This window comes from Marmota flaviventris, chromosome 12 (genome assembly GCF_047511675.1).
Source record: "Marmota flaviventris isolate mMarFla1 chromosome 12, mMarFla1.hap1, whole genome shotgun sequence".
Lineage (NCBI taxonomy): Eukaryota > Metazoa > Chordata > Mammalia > Rodentia > Sciuridae > Marmota > Marmota flaviventris.
The window spans coordinates 83,088,167-83,111,210 of record NC_092509.1 but is presented as its reverse complement, the minus strand read 5'-3'; the positions used below and the strand labels follow the sequence as shown (position 1 = coordinate 83,111,210).

The 23,044-nt window shown below is 31.2% G+C and overlaps 1 protein-coding gene across 1 annotated transcript in view; it reads right to left on the bottom strand.

Moving 5' to 3' along the window:
* Window positions 1–23,044, bottom strand: part of Dennd1b (DENN domain containing 1B) — a 245,765-nt gene that overhangs the window by 100,770 nt on the left and 121,951 nt on the right. Inside the window, exons 10-12 of the mRNA XM_027945669.2 lie at window positions 12,597–12,697; window positions 6,847–6,892; window positions 1,390–1,491 (exon numbers count right to left, since the gene is read on the bottom strand). Of these exons, the coding sequence (XP_027801470.2) occupies window positions 1,390–1,491; window positions 6,847–6,892; window positions 12,597–12,697 (249 nt within the window). The remainder of the gene's footprint in view (window positions 1–1,389; window positions 1,492–6,846; window positions 6,893–12,596; window positions 12,698–23,044) is intronic.

The window sequence follows — 23,044 nt, the reverse complement described above, 5'->3', positions numbered from 1 at the left end:
CTAGTAGTTTCTGCAAAAGTTTATAATGAGACAATCTAGTTATAATGAGCTGAAAAGATAATTGTTCATTGGCCTGAGTGTGGATGTGTTCAAACAGCATGAATTTTTACTAGAGTTAAGATAAAAGAGTTCAGAGTAATGTGCCTCAAGGTCAGCAAGCATTTTAGGTTATTTATAGTCATAAATAATCTGATTTGGACTTTGAAATAATATGTTTCCTATCACTAACTATAAGAACAATCAAGGCTCATGTGGCTGTATATTTGGAATTTAGAATTTTTAAATCCTTAATAATGGATTTCAAAGCAATTGTAATTTACACAAAAATGTATTATGATTTTTAATTCCCAAATTTTAATGTCCTTGAAAAGACGCTTTGCTTTTTGAAAAAGGGGAGTTAGTTTAACTTAGAACTAAATCACAGGATGTTTTTAACTAGCCCATTAAATAAAATATATACAGAAATAGTACTCGTTTGCATTTTTGCCCTATACTAAGGAATACGAAGGCCAGAAAAATGTACTTTTTGAGACTATTTAACATGAAATACAGAATATGTCCCATTATAAGCTGCAGACACAAACGCACATGCACACAAACCCTCTGCAAGATCAAAGACCAGAAAAGAACTGGCACTTAATTTATCAGCCTTTACAGACAAAAGACAGTTTTCGTCATTTCAAAAGGATCAGATGTCTTTTATGACAAACTGCGTTTGCAGTTTAATTTACAAATAGAATTCTAAGTAAGCAGTCTTTGCTCTGCCAAAGCAAATGACAAACAGTGTAGGTTTTCATTCTTGCGGTCCTCAGCAGGATAGAAAAGATTAAAATAAAACTGAAATAATTTAGAGAAAACAAATAAATGTTTCAGAAAGTTGAGGGAGATCAAAGCCAGAATTTTCTGACCCCAACTGTACAAGCATTTCTTATTATATTGACCAGTGCCATCAGATCATTAATTAAAAGGAAAAGCGCTGGCAGGTGGCAGGGAAGCAAAAGCCGATAATTGGCCCCCTTCTTCTTCTTGCCTTCAAAAACTCTCTCATTCTTTTGCAAGACATGCCACTAGGCAGACAGAAATGCCTACTTTGTAATATAATGATTAAGATGAGATGAAGAGACTTACGTTTAAAGAAACTCTGCCTAATGAATGCATCTAGCTTTTTAATTATGATGGTACTTTTACAATAAGGAATATGATGTCCCATTCTACATCTCCTCAACTGCCAAAAGGTAAAAACGCTAAAAATAGAACTACATCAATTCCTCTCACACCACTTGCACACACCAACCCTTTTATTTAAGATAAAAAGTGAGAAAATAACTCTTAACTCAAGGGTCCTGGAGAAAACATATACATTCCCCACAAAATATCCTTCAGACTTACCACATCACTTGGCAGGTTGTTCAAGTCATTAAATGGTGATTCTAGAGTATTTGTGTCAACATTTAACATAACCACATCTTCCAATGATTTGTTTTTCACTCTCTGTTTAAAAAACACATATATGAAAAAGACAAAATATTTTCTATGCAAACTATATGGTTTTTGGTGTTTTTTTTAAACACCAAAACATTATCTTAATGCAATAGGCTTGAAAATTTCAACAAAAAAATCCTACATTACAAAAGGATATAAACAACTTCATATTCTTAGGAAGGAAATTTGATCATAATCCATTCAAAGCATTTGGTAGAAATGCTTAAAATGCAGTATTTGCTCATACAATACTGAATTAATTTAACTACCAAAGAGATAATGCAACAAAAACCTATTATAAAATTGGCACACTTGTATCATAAAAACCTGTAGTCTTTAAAATTCATCAAATAAATATCAACCCAATAATACAATAATTTGTACCCTGCTCCTCACCTAACTTTAGCATAAATCATACTGTAGTGACAACATAAAATAATAACTATGACCACAGTATTGATCTGCATTTTAAAATGAATAAATATTTTCTCTACATTTCCATACCAGTAGATATACCTCAATGATGAGGACTGAAAGTGGTCTAAGAGAAAGTAACAGAGAGGAGAGTAAGCTGGAACTTATAGTTAGCAATATTCCTTACATCAATTTCATGGTAAACAATGAAATTTAATAGCCTATCAGAATGACCATTTTATTTGTCTTATTTATTTAAAAGCTTTAAAATAGTCCACATACCTCAATATGTTCACAAATTATACTAAATTACAATTTTATCAAAATTTTTGACCTAATAAAGAAAATACTTATGGTTATTTTGTCCTATTTAAATTATCATATATACTTTTAAAAAAGCATTGATTTCTATTTGTTTGATTTAAATTATAGCAAATGGTGATAAGTGATAAGTAATGTGTTCATTAAGGAAATAAATCCATGAATTTATAATTCCATAATTTTATAGGTCAACTAGTAATAGATCAATAAATAATATTTTAAAAACTATCATTGCAGAAGAAAGCCATTTTTGAAATTTATTATTTAAATATCTCAAATTTTAAATTGGCTAAGTCAATTATTTTTTTAAACTGATTATGACTGAAATCTCTCTAATCTATTTAAGAATTTCAAATCTCTGCACATTTGGTAGAATGTTAAATCTGCTAGTGAACTAACAGCCTAAAGTAGGGAATTCATGTTTTAAGAGAGGTATAATATCTACGTATAATATGAATTCTTGGGAGATACACTATTTTAAACATCCACCTTGTAAAAACACATTGTATTATAAAATAAGACCTTAAAGATAGTCACTTCTAAGACACAGAGAACCATTTCTGGTGACACTAATGATATTATTTCAAAAAACATTTATAAATACACTCATTTCTTTTTCTTCCTATACACACTAAGAGGTTTAAATACAGAAATATGTGTTTACTTATAAATTAACTATAGTATAAATATAATAATCCATTTAATATTGTAAGCAAATATATATTATATTGGTGTACTTGTAGTAATGGTATTTGGACAAACTATGTTATATAATATACATAATATACATCTTCATTTTTAAGTTAGCTTTATACCAGAAAATATGTAAATAATCTGGGAGCTAGACACATATTTTAAGAAGTAAAATGAGCTTTTAAAAATAGCACAGGATAGATGGGCACAGTGGCGCAAGCCTATATAATCCCAGCAGCTCAGAAGGCTGAGGCAGGAGGATCACAAGTTCAAAGCCAGCCCCAGCACTGGTGAGGCACTAAGTAACTCAGTGAGACCCTGTCTCTAGATAAAATACAAAATAGGGCTGGGGATATGGCTCAGTGTTTGAGTGCCCCTGAGTTCAATACCCAGTATCAAAAAAAAAAAAAAAAAAAAGCACAGGATAGTGCCAATGTGCCCCAAAATGTTTTGTGATAACACACTAAAGTCTGAATAATTAATATGAAATGTTCACTTTTTTCAAAATTACTTTTAGTTTTATAAAGTCAGATAATAGTGCCCACGGAATTTTTTTTAAAAGAATTAATCAATAAGAATAACAACATGAAGCAGGGTGTGGCAATACAGGCTACTCTCAAAGCTAAGGCAGGAGGATCATGAGTTCCAGGCCAGTCTGGGCAATAGGGTCTGAGAAAGACCCTATTTCAAAAAGAAAAAAAAAATGAATAGAAAAATGTATTCAGTTTTAATTAAGAAACTGAGAGGCCCTAATATTGAAATAATTTTAAGAATGAAAGAAAGAAACGAAGGAAGGAAGGAAGGAAAGAAGGAAGGAAGGAGAGAAGGAAGGAGGCAAACCAGTATTTTTGAAAGAAAATCTGGAATAGCATCAGTATGTTAACAATTTTTTCTCTTCAAATCAAGCTTAAGCAATTTTTTTTCTAAATAGGTATGTAAAAATCAAATGTTACCTTTTTATCTGTCTCATATTTTTATACCTTATAAAGTTATGATATATAAAAGTAAGAGTGAGAAAACATGAGAAAAGAATTCCTTTTTCTTCAAAAATAAGAAAATAATAACTGGACATAGACTAAAAGGCTTATTAAGAAAACAGTAAGGTGTTAAAGTAGGTTAAGTCTTTTCATGCCCTCTATTAAACCCTTCTGCAAATGTGACTACGAATGTACATTATACACATTAATGCAAAGAAATGACACCATGGCAGCAATCATATGACCTTATGAAACTGAACAACATGTCATTTATAGTCCTTTGTAAAATGAACAAAATAAGACAATTCTCATATTTATAGCTTTTACTCATTTACTCTTAATCACTTTTACATGCCTTAGTCTGCTTTGAGATCATCCCTGAAGTTGAGTTTTCAGGAAGAACAAAATATGTTTTTCCTTTATTTTAGAAGCTTTTTTTTATTTTAAAAAGAGACTTTTTGCCATTCTTTACTCAATGATTACATAAAAAATAATTGAAAAAATTCAAATATCATTAATATGATTTAGAATAACTATGGAAGTTTTTATAAACTGATAATATATGTGGAAACTGTCTTGAACAAGAAAGAGGAAAAAGACTATTTTGACTCTTCCTTGAAAAATTTCATTGTAATTGCTAAAAAAAAAATGCAAAAACTTACTCATCTCAGTCTAACATATAAACTATGTAAGTAGTTACATCCACATTTTAATTATAAATTATTTATTATAAAATAAATAAGAACAAAATAAATTTTAGTTGAAAAGTCCAATAATGAAATAGTAAGAATAAAATTGCAATACATAATATCATTGTGTAATACATTAAGAATAAAGTTACTAAATAACACCCAACTGTTTTAAAAGAATTCTTGAAGGCCCAAGTATATTTTTTCATTCACTATTAAACCAGATAAACCAAATATAGCTGACTATCAAGACACTGGAATAAACCCAGTGAATAAAAATTATAGAGATTTCATTCAACTAACCTAACTGTGACTCTAAATATTCTTGTTTAATAACAAAAGCTTATTTAAAGTTAGAATGCACTTTTTTTAGACGATAATTTCAAAACGTGAAAAATTCTTAAGTTTGCTCCTTAAAAAATATTTTCTTTATATATGGCCAATAAATATATGATAAGTGAAACTGAACACTTAAAACATGTATAATTTCTATATTAATTTTGGAAAGCCAATTTTAAAAATTGATATAGAATATTATACAAAAAAATAACCCATCAATAGGTAGTGTCAACAACTTTAAATATTTTGATTCTGTATAAATATACAGAAAAATTATCATCTTACATTCATTAAATACAGAAAGTCACTAATGTGAAAATGCATAATAATATGCACAATAATATAGAAGTCAAATTTGATGATTTCCTTAGGAAAAAAAAAATCTAACCATGTTTAGATACGTTATCAAGTCAAGCTACTGGTCAGGGCTTGGGATGTAGCTCAGTGGTAGAGAACTTGCTTACCATGTGTAAAGCCCTGGGTTCAATCCCTAGCACTTCAAAAACAAAAACAAACAAAAAACTGATCAATAAAATGCTAGTGAGGTGCTGAGGCTGTGGCTCAATAGTAGAGCACTTGTCTGGCATGTGTGAGACACTGAGTTCGATTCTCAGCACCACATACAAATAAATGAATAAAACAAATGTCCATACATCTAAAAAAATATTTTTAAAAATGCTACGAAATATTCCATGATCTAATGCCAGACTGAATACCTAAATTCATCTATTCTACATTTCATATACTTTGTTTTTTCACTGAAAATGCCTGAGCTTATAGGAAAACTTTTATAAAAATGAATAAAATATAAGAAATCATAAAGTTATCCAACCTGAATTTCAATATAAAAAACAATTCAAGCCTATTAAAAATTCATTAAGATTTACTTTCTATTAATGATGAAGCAAATAAAAAATACTGCCTACTATTTTGCAAAAAAAAAAAAATGCCCCAAACTAGAGCTCAGGTGTAATTCTATAATCCAGGCCTTTTGCAGGAACATGACTCTCTCATATGATCCTTGAGAATTTTAAAATACATCAAAAGAATCTTCTTTGATCAAAGGGAAGGACTGATGTATATAGTAACAGCAACTAAGAAAACCACATTTAATTCATTATTTTGTTAATTAGAAATTAGGTTAAACTGTTAATCTGTACAATCAGCCAAAAGAGAAAGGTATTCAAAGAAAACGGAAATCACCCATCATAATGTTTCCACTCAACTGACTCAAATTTTCTGCTTTCATACAAAGCTTTGTTTATTTTTTCACAGACTAATCTTCCAAAAAGTCTACTCTGGAAATATCACTGCTTCAGATTCAAGAACTTTTAAGTTTAAGTAGTTTCACTACAATGATAATTTAAGTAAAAAAAAAAAATCATTTTGGAATGATCTAATGACAGCTAAAAAAATTCCCAAATTTTCATCCCCCAACAGGACTAAAAATTAAAATATAAAAAGAAGCTATATTCTAATTTCAAAGTTTGTCATTAGCATATTAAAACCACATAGAAATAAACTGAAAAAAAATTAAGTTTTCAAAATAAAAACATTTCATTTTATGAGCCACAAGTACATAAATTTTAATTTTCAAAATACAGTTCCGAGAAAAAGATATAAAAGATATCAAGTTACCATCAAGAAAAGTAGTTCATTAAGGATTAAAGATTTTAGTATTCAAAACTTACCATATGACTTCTATAAAATATAACCTATTTTCATGCCACTAAAAATGCTCATTTAATACACTAATCTAAATGAAATTATTTCAATGCTAACTTTTTTAAATGATCATTTAATTAGCTCCTAAATATAAAGTTAGTCACTGCTTGGTATTATTCATTTGATATTCTTTCAAACAAAACTGTTTTAAGTATTATTTTTAATGAGTAAATTTTATCACTATCTCGTTTCTGAAAGATACTCACCTCTATGAGGCTGGAGTGTATTCCAATCAGGTATGGCATTGGGGCACTAAATTAAAAATATATATAGATAGATAGATTCATATAGTTTGTTAAAACTGAAACAATAATATAAAGTAATTCAAGTGCTTAAAAAATTAAATTTACTAAATGCTCAGTTCCAGAACAGCACATTCTACATTCAAAATTATTCAATATATAAAATTCAAATTTAATCCTAGAGGTCATTAACATTTAAATTAAGGTTGGCTTATATAAAAATCACAAAATCATTTGTAATTAAATTAAGAGTTATAATACCTAAAAAGCATTTTTTAATTTAAGACTCTCAGGGCCTAGGCCATAGTCTGAGTTGAATCTTTTCCATATACCTCACAGCAAATAGATCCTAAATAATCATCAAATTTATTACATTTTTGCACATATTTTATCATTCTTATTTCTGTGATTTTTCTTAATATGTCTTCATTATTTCATACCTACTATGTCTCCTAATATTTAGTCAGTCAGTCAGTCAGTTACATAGTCACAGAGTCATCAAATATTTACTGAGACTTAATGTGTGCCAGGCAGTATTCTGGAAGTAGAGTTGCAAAAAAATAAACAAGTTCCTCCCATAGTGCGCTTTCTCTTCCCTCATATATATCACCTTTAATTTAAGTTTTATAAATTCAGATTTATTCCACTTTCAGTGTAATGAATAAAATAATTTTAATAAATTAAAAATACTCAAATACAACAAGGATTTTGTATTAATTAATTCAATGCCTGATATTGGAGGTGCCAGGCTCTGAGGTAGGGGCTTGGGAATAATAATAAACAATACGACTGAAATGTGTTTCCTTGTGAATCTTGTACCCTAGCAGAAATGCAACCATTAAAAAACTTTTAATATACAAAATCTATGCTACTAGTAATTTTAGAAATATTTCTTAGGAAATACAAGAAGAAAATTATTCAACTTGACATTTCAAACAAAATTATTATCTAACAGGAAAACATAAGAATGTACAGATGTCTACAAAAGTGATAGAAGATATGTGAACAAATAGCTATATAAAAATAAAACATTTTGGCAATTCTTTTATGGGCATCTTTGTGCTTTATTAATGCAAACCTTTTCTATTAAGGCAAACAGATAATCCTCTTTCTCAAAGGATTTGCATAATTTTCTAACCATCACTGCCATTATTAAAACAGTGCTGTCCAAACTCTGTGCTCACTTTTCTACTGAGAACTAATAATAGATAAACATAACAGGCACCTTGACAGATTCAGGTATTTCAAAGTAACCTCAGAAAGTTCCAAGTTCATTTAAGGATGGATAAACAGTAACCTATACTTCCAGAATTCACACACACACACACACACACACACACACACACACACAATGGATGAAGTTCTTTGCTTCTCAGTAGCCTGTACGTTCTAGTTCATTACTTATTATTGTACTACATTCTAATTCCCAGTTGTCTTTGCCTTTTGTAGCTTTGTTCCTTCCTATTCTTTTTTAAATTTTTATGCAACAGACCATCTGGAATTGATCTGATATTCTGGATACTTCATTTGACTGAAAGTTGAGAGCTATTTATAGGTCTCGATATCCTTAAGACCCAACAGATTTTCTTCCATCAAAAGGAAAAAGGAGGAACAAATGTGGACTGTTCCACTTTTACTTAAATACGGGAAGGCCAGTTACTCCCTAGTTCATGTTTTCATCCCTTGGACTCTACAGATAACAAAGTATAGATCAATATTCTGGGCCCCCCAAATCAGGCTTGGGCCACTGTCACTAAATAAGGTAGGCAACTATCAAGATTTTTAAATATGTTAAGCCCTCCAAACATCCAAAATAGTATAAAATTATTAGTTACCACAAAACCTTCCAATTCACCCCCAGTTAGGATATCCTAACCACAAGATGTATAATACAGAAAGTCTATGGCATCTTAAATTCCAAAACACATTTTAATAGAAGAGTGCTTGCCAAAATATTCAAGGCTTTTAAACATAGTATGTTCCTCTTATACATATTGAAGGGATACTGGATGGACCACAGTTTTATTAAATGAGAGTTCAAACTGCTAAGTAATCTACTAAAATTCTAGGAAATACATTTAGACAAATTCTTGTTAAAGATTATGAAGGCTACTTATCTTTTGAGATACAAACAATAAGTTTATATAAATTGTAAAGATAGAATTAAAAATTCAGTAAAAAGCATCTATGCAGAGTAATAAATAATAAAATAATAAAGTAACTCAAAACTTTTTATAATAATAATAAAGTGATTCAAAATTTGTTTATAAGATAGCTAAGTAAGTATTCACAAGTTTTTTCCTCACTAATTTTAAATAAAATCCAAAAATAGAGCTATTTGAGGCACAAGCATTATTAATCTACAACACAGATTTTCTAAAGTAATTATGATATTTTTCAGAAAATGGGATTAATTGAATAGGTGTTTCCTTCCCACCTTTTCATAGTGGATTGTGTACCTCCTAATACAAAATAAGCCAAGTCTCATGGAAAGAAATTTTGCAAACCCTAGCTGAAATTTCCTAATTAAATTAGGGTGTTAATAAGTCAGGAAGAGATCCTTGGCAACACAGATGTTAACATCCATGTGCAAAACTGTCCTAGATCTTTCCATCAGTGAAGTTATTTTGAAAAGACAGAATATAGAAGGCTCTATTATGAATGCTGTTTCTTTTTGGTAGAAACTAACCTTCACTCAAAATATTGCCTTTCTTTTCTTTTTAGGTTTTCTTAACAGACTACCTGTTACTATAACAACAATCTATTGGGGGTAGTATTAAGATTGTAATCTTCCATTAAAAAAAAACTGTTCCCTTAGAAGCTAAATTGATCATTTCATAGCAGAATCAGATAGATGAGCTAAATGAAAAGATTGACTAACCATTCCCTGACCAAACAACAATTTACTTTTACTATTCGTAGATCACAACACCTCTTAAGCATTTATGAACTCAGATAGTTTATCAGTGTCATAAACTTGCCACATTAAAATACTCTTATTTTGGCTGATTTAAGGGAAAAATACAGATTGTATAACTTTCTTCTGAGAATCATCCCTAACCTTCCAAGAAGGTGGGCTGTTTCTTCAATTTCCATGCATGGTTCTTTTGTATGTCTCCACAATAGGACTTACAATATCTGAGCTTTATGTATGTATGTGTGTGCACATATAAGTTTATGTCAGTATATATGTATGTCTTCCTATCTGTGAAGCTCCAAAGGGCAAAAACTTAATCTTATTCATCACATTACATACACACATCTTGGCAAATAGTTGCTCACTAGATGTTTGATGAACAAATGTATGGATGAATGAACAGACCAACAAAGTAGTTAGGCTTTATCAATAAACCAAGATGCGATATTCACCCATGGTCACAAGATGGCATTATGGTTCTCCACAACCTGTTCTATGCCAGAGCTATCAGATACAAAAACAGAAATACTTTGAGGAGCTAGAATTACTTCAGGATTTGGAAAGCTCTTATCACTCTAAAGAGTTAACAATAATACATCTACTCCTATCAAACCTTCATGGTGTTATTTTGAACTGGAATATTAAAATCATTTATTCAAAGAGATTGGAGGGATAATATGAAATATTTTCCCCTTGTGCAGGTAGATTAATATGATTTTAACTTGAAGGATTCAAAGGGAAGAAAAACCATTTTTCTTAGAAAATTGTTTAGTCCACCAAATTTTCTAATAATGGAAGAGAGTCAGAATCTCAAATGGCTATTTCTAGAAAAAATATCATAGTTCTCAGTTCCTACAGTAGAAATTAACATATCACTGTGTCTGTAAAGTTCAGAAAGTTTCAGATAAACTCCTTGCTTCGGTATCACTGCTCTGTTATAAAAGCTGTTAGAACCTGTCCTAACAGCTACTTCAGACATTAGAAAGAAAATTCCAGGGTTGAAATATAGAACAAGCTTCTTTCATTATAATGGAAGCAGCAAAAAAAAAAAAAAAAGGATTTGATGTCAGGGATGGAAAGTATCAGAAAGGTAGCTTTGGAAAGATTTAATAAAAATTTCCCTGAGTCATTGAACAGTTTCTAAATAACATTAAATGTGTAATTCATTATAGAGAAATGAGTTTAGAGGTGTGTTACCTCTAAGAGGTCAGATTATTTTAATAGAAAAAATTAAGATGACATGAGCATTATAACCTGATAAAATATAATTCTAAACTTCATAATTAGAAGTGTTAGTTCTTGAAACACTCAATTGACCTATATTTTTAAACTGTTCATCGATACAGTAAATTTTAATTACAGAACACCGTGTGCAAAGAACTATTACATATGTTGACATGAATGAACTCCAATCTCTGCCTTCAAGGATGGTTAAGATATTGTAGGTGTGCTGGTCAAAAGAAAACTCTAAAATACATGCATAAGAGACTATTTATAGATTTAGGTTTACACTTACTTGTGAGTATGATACTTCACAATATAATTAATTGCATTCCTATAATCTGCGAAACATTTCTCCAAGGGCAGAAGAGCAGTGGTAGGTCACTGGTACCTACTTCACAGCATTAACAATACTACTACCATGCTGTGGAAACCAATAGAGCAGTATAATCAAAATATGTGTCCAAGTACATATACTGTTATTACCATCACTTATTATAAGCAGATTAGTCACAAAAAACTTAACTTAAAAACTTTTATGTATGAACTTATATAATTTTAATCCTTAAGTACTTTAATTTGTCCTTCAAGAAATAAAAAGCTAAATAAATGTTATTTTTAAAGGAACTGATTTTTACTAATATTAGTTAGGATTTAAATAAACACATTAAAGCTGAAATGATTTCCTCCTGTGCATGTATGTGTATGATTTAAAGGGGAAAAAAATCACATCAAATTTCTTACAAATTAAGGTATGCCTCCAGAAAATGATTATGCAGTAAAGATAACATACCCCAGCCCTAAAGAAGGTCCCAAAGCTGCTTTTTAGTAGTCTGCTCCCTGCTATCCTCACTCTAAGTATGTAGACTCTTCTAGGGAGGAGAACAAGGGGGTCATTGGTCATTGTTCTCATAATTTCTAGAGGCCTGAATGAATTCAGACTGGTGAAATCACTGGGAGTTGTTTCTAAGGCAAGCAAACCCTTTATTATTACTCCCAACACTGTTTTTTCTTTTTCTTTTTATAGCAGCTTTAGGCTGAAATTTTGACTTAAACCAATATTATATTTTAATATAATTCTTATATTAAAAGCAACCCTTTTGTCAGTACAAGGTATTCAGTGTGCTATTGGGGAAAGCAGAGGTAAAAGAAAGTGTATCCTGGGGTAAAGGAAACAAAAGTATGCCCTGACAGAGACAATGTGGTAACTGGCAGACTTTCCAGACAAGTTCTGACACCTGGAACACTGGGTTTTCTAATTAATTCCATACTTCTGTCCAATTTTCCCAGCCACAAACAAAAAGTTTGTTTCTATTTATGCACTGAATTATCTAAATGACTGCAGAATAAATTCACAAAATTTAAAGAGCTTTGTTTGCCAAGGGCAAATTTTCTGTGGAAAGAACTACTCTGGCCTCCATAAAAGTACTCTTTAGTATGTATTACTAACACAAAAGTCAAGTTCCTGTGATTTTTTTTTCACATATACAGGAGGTTTACCTAATCTACAAATAAGCGGATCTGTTTTCTAATCATGAAACCTGGATTTAAAACAGTCTGGCAAAAGCCAGCTTACCAGCAGTAGTCCAGCAGGTGTGGAGGAAGCACTGGGATGTATATATGCTGCCAATACATTGGGTAGAGCAGAGCAGCCGATCCATGGAGACAGGCAGTTAACTAAAATTTACAAAAGGACAACAATAATAAGTAGCCGCTGACCCTCCAAACAAAAAGCCATGTCCAAGGTATCAAAGATGAATGATAATCATAGAAAAATGTACACAATGACATAACTCACAATGCCTTTACCAGTTATATAAATAAAGTCTTTTATGTCTCAGGGACTCCTGTAAAAAATATATAAAAAGCAAGAGTAGCTTCATGGGAATCATATGTAGATAGTTATAACCACATAAAAATATACTTTGGGGTTAAAATTTAGAACATAAATAAAGTTAAAACTGAAAAATCAGGTAAGCATCTCAGAATATATTGTAGGAAATTACGATTTGTGCAGCACAGTTTGCACATCACTCAGATTAATACAGCACGATTAAATATGGAAAAGAAGAGAGGCTGAAAGCTCCTGAGGGATATCATTAGGGCAAATTGCCAAAGAATGAAACATGAGCCAGTCAGGAGAGTCTGGAAGCTGCAATAATACCAGGGGACTTGAACGTTCGACAGTTGGAGCTTCAGTAATGTGTGAACTGTGGGTTATGGTATCAAGAGACTCTGTTCACTGACACATAGAATGTCACTATTGACCAGCAAACTGCCCAAGCTTGACAGCTGTACTACAGGAAGCCAAGTATATCATAATTTCATATTTAAACTGTTCATTCTAGATTAACATTTTGTTTCCTAGCTTTATATCACAGCAGCTGCAATTACATTGTTGCTATTTTAAAGGTAATTGCCATTTTAATTGTTTTGTTTTGGCAAGCAGTTAATTAAACATTTTTAATGCTTAACAAAGAGATATCATTTTTTTTCTCCTTTTTACTGACCCTCATAAGAATTCTTTCCATTTGACTTTGTTTCATTTTAATTATGTTTCTATAGAGGTAAAGTACATTTTTACTGTCTAGTAATTAAATCAGCATTCTTCTTTTGTCATTTTAAAGTTTTTCTGTAGCCTATAGTTCAAGGTTACTAATAAAATAATTTTGGTGAAACTGAGAATCAAAATTTTCAAAAAACTATCTGAAAATGGACCACAGACTTTCTATAAACCATTTTCTCTATTTCATTGTTATGCAAAGAAATTAAAACATATACATGAGAATCACAATTACCTTAAAGAATAAATGTAACCAAAGCAATCCCAATCATATTGGAAGCTAATTTGTTTATCTTTAAGTGAAAAATTGAAAAAAACAATTTAAATAATGTCATTCAAACCAAAAACATGAAAAAATTTCATTGAAATGTACTTGTCTTTGTCATATGTGTGATATTTTTCCAGATTTTTGGTTAATTTTGTACAACAGATAATGTATCTGATGCCACATCATACTTTCATTAAAGGGTTTTAATGCCTTGAATTTACTATCTTTATTAATTTATGAGTATTCTTTCAATTAATATTATTTTTAAAAAAATGCAATCGGAGCATATCAGATTCCACTAGGAGGCATTCAAATACTTCTATTTAACAATTATAGATCATGGATTTATTTATGTTACAAAATTGAACTAGAAGGAAATGAAAACGGGGTTGCTCTAACTCATTGTGTCAAATTCTCCTAGAGCTTTTAGGTACTTCCTGGTTGTAAATTAGGCATCTTTAAAGCTGTCCTAACTCTCTCCATCCCTTTGGCATAACCTGATGGGTCAGGAAAGTTTAGGTAGCTTTGAAAGTCAGCTAATTACTCAATTTCTCCATCTGCACACAGATGACTTTCAAAACAGCTCATTTTAAATCTTTAAAAAGGGAGGGGTACTATTCCTTTTTATTTTGAGAAAATAGTAATAGTGAAGCAGGAGGAAAAACAAATTCTCAAAATGATCTATAATGAGGCTGACTTATTTCACTGGCCACACCCGAAGTTCAGAATACCCTTCTAAATGCTACACAGAATACTTCCTCTATCCGTCAATGGTCACCCTTAAATGAAGTTATTCATTATTCACTAACAAGGCACAACTGTATCTGACTGGATTTTTTTAAGAGGATAGTTTCAGTGATCATAAGCAGAGTCAAAAAATTTCTGTCATGTCCAACATCTTGCAGGGGGTCATCCCTGATAATCAAGATCTATCAGGAGAGATCAGGAGAGAATAAAGCTTCACAGGACTTGACAACTTTCTAGATGTGGAAAATAAATGGCAAGGAGAGGTAGGAATATACAACAACCTCTCCCCAGCCCCAGTGTTTAGCCTAAGCAATGAGAATGAATTATTAAGACTAATATAACAAAAATGCCAGGCTTAGGATGAATCATAAAGAACTTGAGTATGCAAGTTCTGTTTACCAGGAGACATCCAAGTGGATATTTACAAAGTAGAAGCATATCAAAGGATTGGGATGTGGCTCACTGGTAGAGCAGCTGCCTCACCTGTGTAAGGCCCTAGGTTCACCCCCAACACCAGCCAAAAAGGAAAAAAAAAAAATCCCCAATCCCCTATATGCCTCCAGTTGCATGCAAGAACAACATCATTTTAACAATTACTTTGTAGAAAGCATAACAAAGTTGTAAGTAAATTATAAGAAAGTAAAAATAAATTTACTAGGAAATCAAACACATTCATATATGTTATATAAAATTATAATCGAGTATACGAGCCAGGCTTGGTGGCACATGCCTGTAATCCCAGCAGTTTGGGAGGCTGAGACAAGAGGATCAACTTCAAGTTCAAAGCCAGCCTTAGCAACTTAGCAAGGAACTCATTGAGACTCTACCTCTAAAAAATATATAAAAAAGGATTGGAAATGTGGCTCAGTGGTTAAATGTGCCATGGGTTCAATTCCTGGTACAAAAAAAAAGTATATGACAGAAGAAAAATTAGGGTTCTGACATTAATAAGCTGTGGGGCCTCTGGCACATCTAACATAATAAGTTGTGAATTTCTTAATCTTTAAAATAAGAATTTATGCTTGATGATATGCAAGCATTGCCTTTCACAAGTCAAACATTCTTTAAATAAGATAAATTCAATTCTTACTTTTTTAGATACTTAGTAATACATATTTTCCCATTAAGTGGTTAACAGCATATTTTAACTATAATTCAGATCTACCTTTAAAATACATCTAAAGATTACTTCTCAGTGCTTGACAGTGCATTAGGTTAACTATGCACTTGGAAATATATTAATTCATTTGCTCAGTTCAACAAAAATTTTAAGGGCCTGCTTTGTGTTTTCATAAATTTCTTCCTAGGTAAAAGGAACACAATATTGAACAAAACAAAGTCCCTGTTTGTATGTGTTATGAAGAAGACAAATAATAAACAAGCAAAACATACATTGTAGGTTGAGCATACCTATTCCAAAAATCCAAAATCTGTAATTCCCCCACATCCAAAAAGTTTTGAATGTTAATATGACACCACAAATGGAAAATCCCTTAACTGAGCTCATGTGATGGACTGCAGTCAAATATAGATGCATAAAACAACCTCCAGGCTATGTAAAAAGGGTATAGATGAAATATGAATGAACTTTGTATTTAGACATATGACTAAAGGTTTAAGGGGAAAAATCTTAGCTTGAAGTAGCATACGAATATTTTAAAACACATTAACTTTCATAAAGTATACTTGAAATATTGAACTGATATTGTCCCAAAGGAATGATTAATGGAAAATGAAAACATTGAGATCTAAATTTCTTATAGATTCCAATTATAAAATAAGTATATATGAGAACCATGTGATAACAAGACATATTCCATGCTTTCATAATTATCAAATAGATTTTACCATCATGTATAACTAAAAAGAACCAATGGGGAAAAAAAGATTCAAAACCTGGGGCCTATAAAATCTTCAGATTAAGAAACTTTGAAAACTAAGGTCAGCAATAGTGAATTTAGTTACAGAATAAAATGCACTTACAAATTTCAATCCTAGGCCACTTGGTTTAATAGCAGACTGACATTCATAATGACTGAAAATATTAATAATAATTTCAAATATTTATATATTGTTTGCCATATGCCAGGCCATATTTTGACTATTTGAAGTATACAGATCTAATCCTCACAAAAATCTAATGAAAGAAGTACAACTATCTTTAATCCCATCTTACAGATCAGGACATGGAAGCAAAGTTAAAACAATTGCCTGAGATCATATATCCTATAAGGAGTAAAGTACAATTAAGTTTGAAACCAAAGTTCTCCTCTTTTGTAATATTCTGTTGTGATCTGTTCCTTTTTCTTGAAGTTAAACTCCACATATTAGAGTCAATTAGCCTAATAACAAAAAACTAAGCAGTGTTTTAAACATTAAGTAGGCATGTGCTTTGTGGAGGCAAAAAACACATCCATCAGATTCCCAGGGAGACAGCAGAAAAATGACTCATCAAATGTAATGACCACAATGGAAAATATAAAAATTCCTAACTGACACACTTTAGAGGGAAAAATTTCATATTGACACATTGCCAGTCCCATTATTCTAGTCTCTATATCACCTGGCCAGATTGTACCTTATTCTTATTCTTGTATTCTTATTCTTAGGTAGAAATCCTACTCATTGCAACTAGAATTCTATGTGAGTTACTGAGAGGCAGATTTATATTGCCCCAAAATGTATTTATGCATAAAAGAAGAAATACGTATGTTAAGAGATGTCATCTGACTTTTAACTGAAGCAATAGTTCATTCATAACTTTAAGCACTATAAATAACTACAAGTATACAGATTAAACTGCTAGAGATAGTAATGTGATAAATTCCGCCTGGAATGAAAAGAAAAATACTAGAAACCATAAAGAAGGCATCTGTTGAAACAGATTTACTTTATATTCACATTTTAAAGTTTAGGCCAAAAAAAAGTGTCAGTTCGATATCTGAAAACTACAATGTTATCCCAATTATAAAGTATTCTCACTTGAACAAAACTTTAATATTCAAATTAAGTGATAGTTATATTAAAGAAACAGCAACTTTAACAGTGAAAAAAAGTCAGTATTTGGTTGTGAATTTTTTAAATTTTATTTTAGAGCTGTTTCAGGTTCAAAGAAAATCTGAGCAAAATGTTCAGATATTGACCATATATACTCCCCTACTCTCACTGTTGCATATCTTTCCCAATTATCAATATTCCTCACTCGGGTGGCACACCATATAGTTGATAAACCTACACTGACACATCATTAATACCTAAGTCCACAGTTTACATTTGAATTCTCTCTTGTATTACTTAATCTGTTTACATGTAGTTATTTATAGTGCTTAAATTTCTGTCAGTGGGTATAAACAAATTTATAATGATATGCATCTACCATAATACTATCAATAAAATCCTTCGTGAACTATTTTGAGTAACAAAACAGGTACAAGAACTATGCAAGAAAAACTGCAAAACTCTTTTTTAAAAAATGAAATAACTAAGTTAAAGGAGAGAGAGTAAACGTTCATGGATAGGAAGACCCAATATTTCAAGATATTAGTTCTTCCCAAATTCATCTATAAACTCAATGCAATCTCAATCAAAATTTCAGGAAGTAATTATGTAGATACATACAAGCTAATTCTAGAGTTTATACGGAAAGGCAAAGGACACAGAATAGCCAAAAGAATTCTGAAGAACAAAGCTGGAGATGGACACTGACTTCAAAACTCACCATAAAGCTACAGTAATTAAGGCAGTATTGTGTTTGTTTAAAGAAAAAAAATAGACAAGTAGATCTATTAAACAGAACAGAGAGTTCAGAAATAGTCGCATGTAAATATAATCAACTGATCTTTGACAAAGAAGCAAAGATAATACAATAGAGAAAAGACAGTCTTGTCAACAAATTGTGTGAGGAAAACCTAGATATTCACAAGGCCAAAAAAAAATGTAGATATAGACCTTATACCCCTAACAAAAATCTAATTCAATATCGATCACAGACTTAAAATGTAAAATTATAAAATGCAAGAAGATAACATAGATGCATAATGTATCATAATGAATCCCATTATCATGCATAATTATAATATATATACCAATTGAAAATCCAGAAGATATAACATTTTGAGGAAAATCGATATGACCTAGGGCCTGACTTTTTAGTTATGACACCAAAGGCATGTTCCATAAAGGAAAGAATTGATAAGCTAGATTTCATTAAATTAAAATTTTTAGTCAAGGACACAATCAATGCAACAAAATCAAAGGGCTCAGACTGAGGAAAAACACTTGCAAAAGACATATCTAATAAAGGATGTTATCCTAAGTAAACAAAGTACTCTTAAAATTCAGCACTAAGAAAACAACTCAAAAAAAAAAAAGGCTGAAAACCTTACCACACACCTCATCAAAGAAGATATACATATGACAAATAAGTATATGAAAAGATATCACATGTCATATGTCATCAGGGAAATACAAATTTAAACAATGAGATACCACTATTTACCCATTAGAATGGCCCCAACCCAAAACACTGATGAGGATTTGGACCAACAGTAACTCTCATTCATTTCTGATGGGAACGCAAAATAGCACAGCCACTTTGGAAGACAGTATGGTGATTTTTTTTTTTTTTTTTTTTTTTTACAAATTTTTAAAAGAAAATGTTATTTTCTGTTTCATTATTTTCCTTTATTTTATTAGATGGTACTTTAGTCCATTTAGGCAGCTTTCACAATCTACCTGAGACTGGATAATTTATAAGTAATAGAAATTTATTTTTCTTTGTTCTAGAGGTGGGAAAGTCTAAGATCAAGGTGCTGGTGGATTCATTGTCCAGTGAGGGCTCATTGTCTGCTCCACAGATGACACCTTGTTACTGTGTCCTCACATGGTAGGAGGAGGCAAAGAGCTTCCTTGTACCTCTTTTATAAGGTCATTATTCCCGTTCATGATGGCTCTGCCCTCAATTTAGTCACTTCCTAATGGTCGCATCTCTTAATACTATTGTACTGGCAATTACATTTCAACATAAGAATTGGAGGGGTGAGATATTTAGGCTACACTAGATAGTAAATTCAGATACTTCATTCCTAAAACTCCATTCCTTTTTCCATCATACCCAAATCCTTTGGAAAGTTCTAATAATCACATATTTGGTCATTGGCTTATTCTAGCCAAATGATTTGAAATTTTTCTTATTTGTTTTCTTCCTTCATATATTCATTATTTCATTAATTATAGAGCTAGAGAAATTGAGGCAAGGCTGGACCAACTGCCAATTATCACACAGCTAGTAAGTGAGGCACCAAATGTTATTGGTACTAAGGACAGGGTAATGAACAAAATAAACAAACCTCTCTATAGCCATTACTGTCACATGAAACACTTCTCATCTCATTGTATTTCCATAGCTCTCACAATATACATAAGTGCCAACACCATCAAACACATTCCCTCTCCTATATGAATTTTCCTTATTACTAAATATGTTCTTTCTAGTTCCTACTTACAATCGATTCAATAGAAGTTTTGTTTTTCTTGTGGAAAGCCCACTTACTTCTTTACCAAAATTAATAAGTCTAACACTACAACATTCCTTAAATCTACCTCACAACTACCTAGGCTACATTCTTATTCAATTTCTTCATTTTTTAGATAAGAAAGTTTATGATATAAGAAAGTAAATGGCTTATATGAGGTCACCAGGATCGAAACAAAAATCTGATTTTAGAAGATAATCACATTATTACCATATTTGCAGACAACATTTCAAATAACCAAAAAAATAAATAAAACTAACTGAAGCTACTTTTTAACCATTACATATATCCCAAAACCACAATTTAAAATATCTCTTGCCAGAAACAAAACAAAACTGACTACAAGCTACAAGGAACTGAAAAAAAGATAAGCACAAAGGCGAATAATTCCAAAGGAACTTCCAAATCTTTATAAATGGGGTTAATAAATCTAATAATTTATAAATAACATTTAAGAATAATTATATATAATTTACTATATTAACATTAAAATGTTGTTATAAAATTCCCTTATATATGCTTAATATACATATTTAACATGTATATCATATATATGTAAGTATATACATCAACCTATAAACACATATATGTAGGTATATGTGTGTGTACAGTGCACAGATACACAGGTCTAAATTCACAGGTAGCAAACGACATTAATCCCTGTCCCCTTATAAAGCAGATACTAAATACTTGGTAAAGAATAGTCCTTCTGCATGTCATTCTACACATTTCCTTTCCTGAGTGACAGCAGCTTCCCTTGTTTGTTTTGTTAGGGCAGTGAGACAAGTCCTATGAATAGCTTCTATTCAGGTCTATGAACAGCTTCCCCAGCATTCCTCATGTGACTTTCCAGTAAGGCTTGAAAACATGGCATCTCTCTGTGGGCAGGTCTCCTTGGCACCCCAAAGGACAGATTTTCAGCAAATTCTGCCAGAATATCACCATAGAAACTATCTACTATCTAATGAGGCATGGTAAGAACACTTCATCAGGGCCTCTGGATCTCAGATGCTATTTCTGAGGAGCCATTTCACAGTTTTAAAACTAATAACTGCTTTAAATCTGCTATTCTTATATTTTTAGCGTTATCTATTTCTTATTAGCTCATCCCTCTTTACTGAATCCCATTATAATAGTTTTTAATTCTTTATGCTAAACTTTCTATGTTCAAATTACCACATAGTATTTGTCTCCTGATTGGACCCAGAATGATGCACAGGCAGAGACTTCATCATCTTACCTGTAGAATGCTACCTGGCATGAGTTCAGTGACCCATAATGAGGAAGATCCAATGAATAAACAAATGAACTTTCCACAGGGAAAAAGCAGTTAATTTTATACTTAGTAGTATATAAAGACCAAAAAATGTCAAAACAAGTCCTGAGCAAGAATCAATATTGCAAAAGAAATTCATGGAAGTAAAAAACAAGTGTACATGCACTGATAACTTCTACCCCCAAGGCATTCTGATTTTAGCATAGACCTTAAATTGAAATTCTCTGCAGAAAAGATAAGCACAAATCTTTAAAATTGAAATTCTCAATAGAAAACATAAATGTAAATCTGTTTTATAAAAACGAAAGTCCAAACCTTCATGAAAATTAGTCTCCAATTTAAAAACGATAGTCTTTAACTTTTTAAAAGATTAAGATCTAATAGGAGATCAACATGTGATGGTCATCATTATACAAAATACATGTATGAAGGCTTGAATTGGGTGTCAACATACCTTATATACAAACAGAGATATGAAAAATTGTGGTATATATGTATATTAAGAATTATGGGCTGGAGATGTGGCTCAAGCGGTAGCACGCTCACCTGGCATGTGCGGGGAGCTGGGTTCCATCCTCAGCACCACATAAAAATAAAATAAAGATGTTGTGTCCACTGAAAACTAAAAAATAAATATTAAAAAATTCGCTCTCTTTCTCACTCTCTTTTTAAAAAAAAAAGAAAAAGAATTATAATGCAAAAAAGTACATGTATAATGGCATAAATTGACACAAACATACTTTATATAGAGAGATACGAAAAACTGTGCTAAAAAAATAATAATAATAAAATCAATTTAAAAAAGAGATCAACAAATTCACTAATGATTTCAATTTGAGAAAGCTATAGTAGTTCATAGATGCAAGATGTAATAAGAGTTACTCATAACTACTAGGCTTCTACAAAGAAATTTGTATTTCAAAAAAATTTCAAAGGCATGGAGGTAAGAGCATTCAAAATACACTTAAGCAAAGAAAAAACTGCCATTTTATGCATTCACTCAAAAATTTCTTTGTTAAAAGTCAGTTATGTATCTTTACTCTCCTAAGAGCTAAATATATTGTAGTGACTGAATCTGATAAAAAATCTGCCCTGAGGAGTTTATTATCTAGAGATCATAGTAGACTATAATAAATAGTGAGAGAATTTAGGAGAAAAGTCTGGGGTCAGAGAACAGATAGTTTTTAATGCCAGATTAAGAAGTATTAAATAAATAGGAGGGGTTTTTTATTCTGAAGTATTAAGTAATTACAAATAGAATTAATTTAATAGGTGATAAAATGGGAGCTACAAATAGAAGATAAGTGCCACTACTAAAAAAGCAGTGTTAAAATGGGAGAACTGTGAAGATGTAAAAACAGTACACTACAGTAATGCAGCCACTTCAATGTTTCTGGCAGCGCAATTAACAATTGCTAAACTGTGGAAGCAACCTAGATGCTGTTCAATAGATGAATGGATAAAGAAACTGTGGTACATATACACAATGGAATATTACTCAGCATTAAAAGAGAATAAAATTATGTCATTTGCAGATAAATGGATGGAGTTAGAGAATATCATGCTAAGCGAAATAAGCCTCTCAAAAAACCAATGGCTGAATGTTTTCTCTGATAAGTGAATTGTAATCCACATG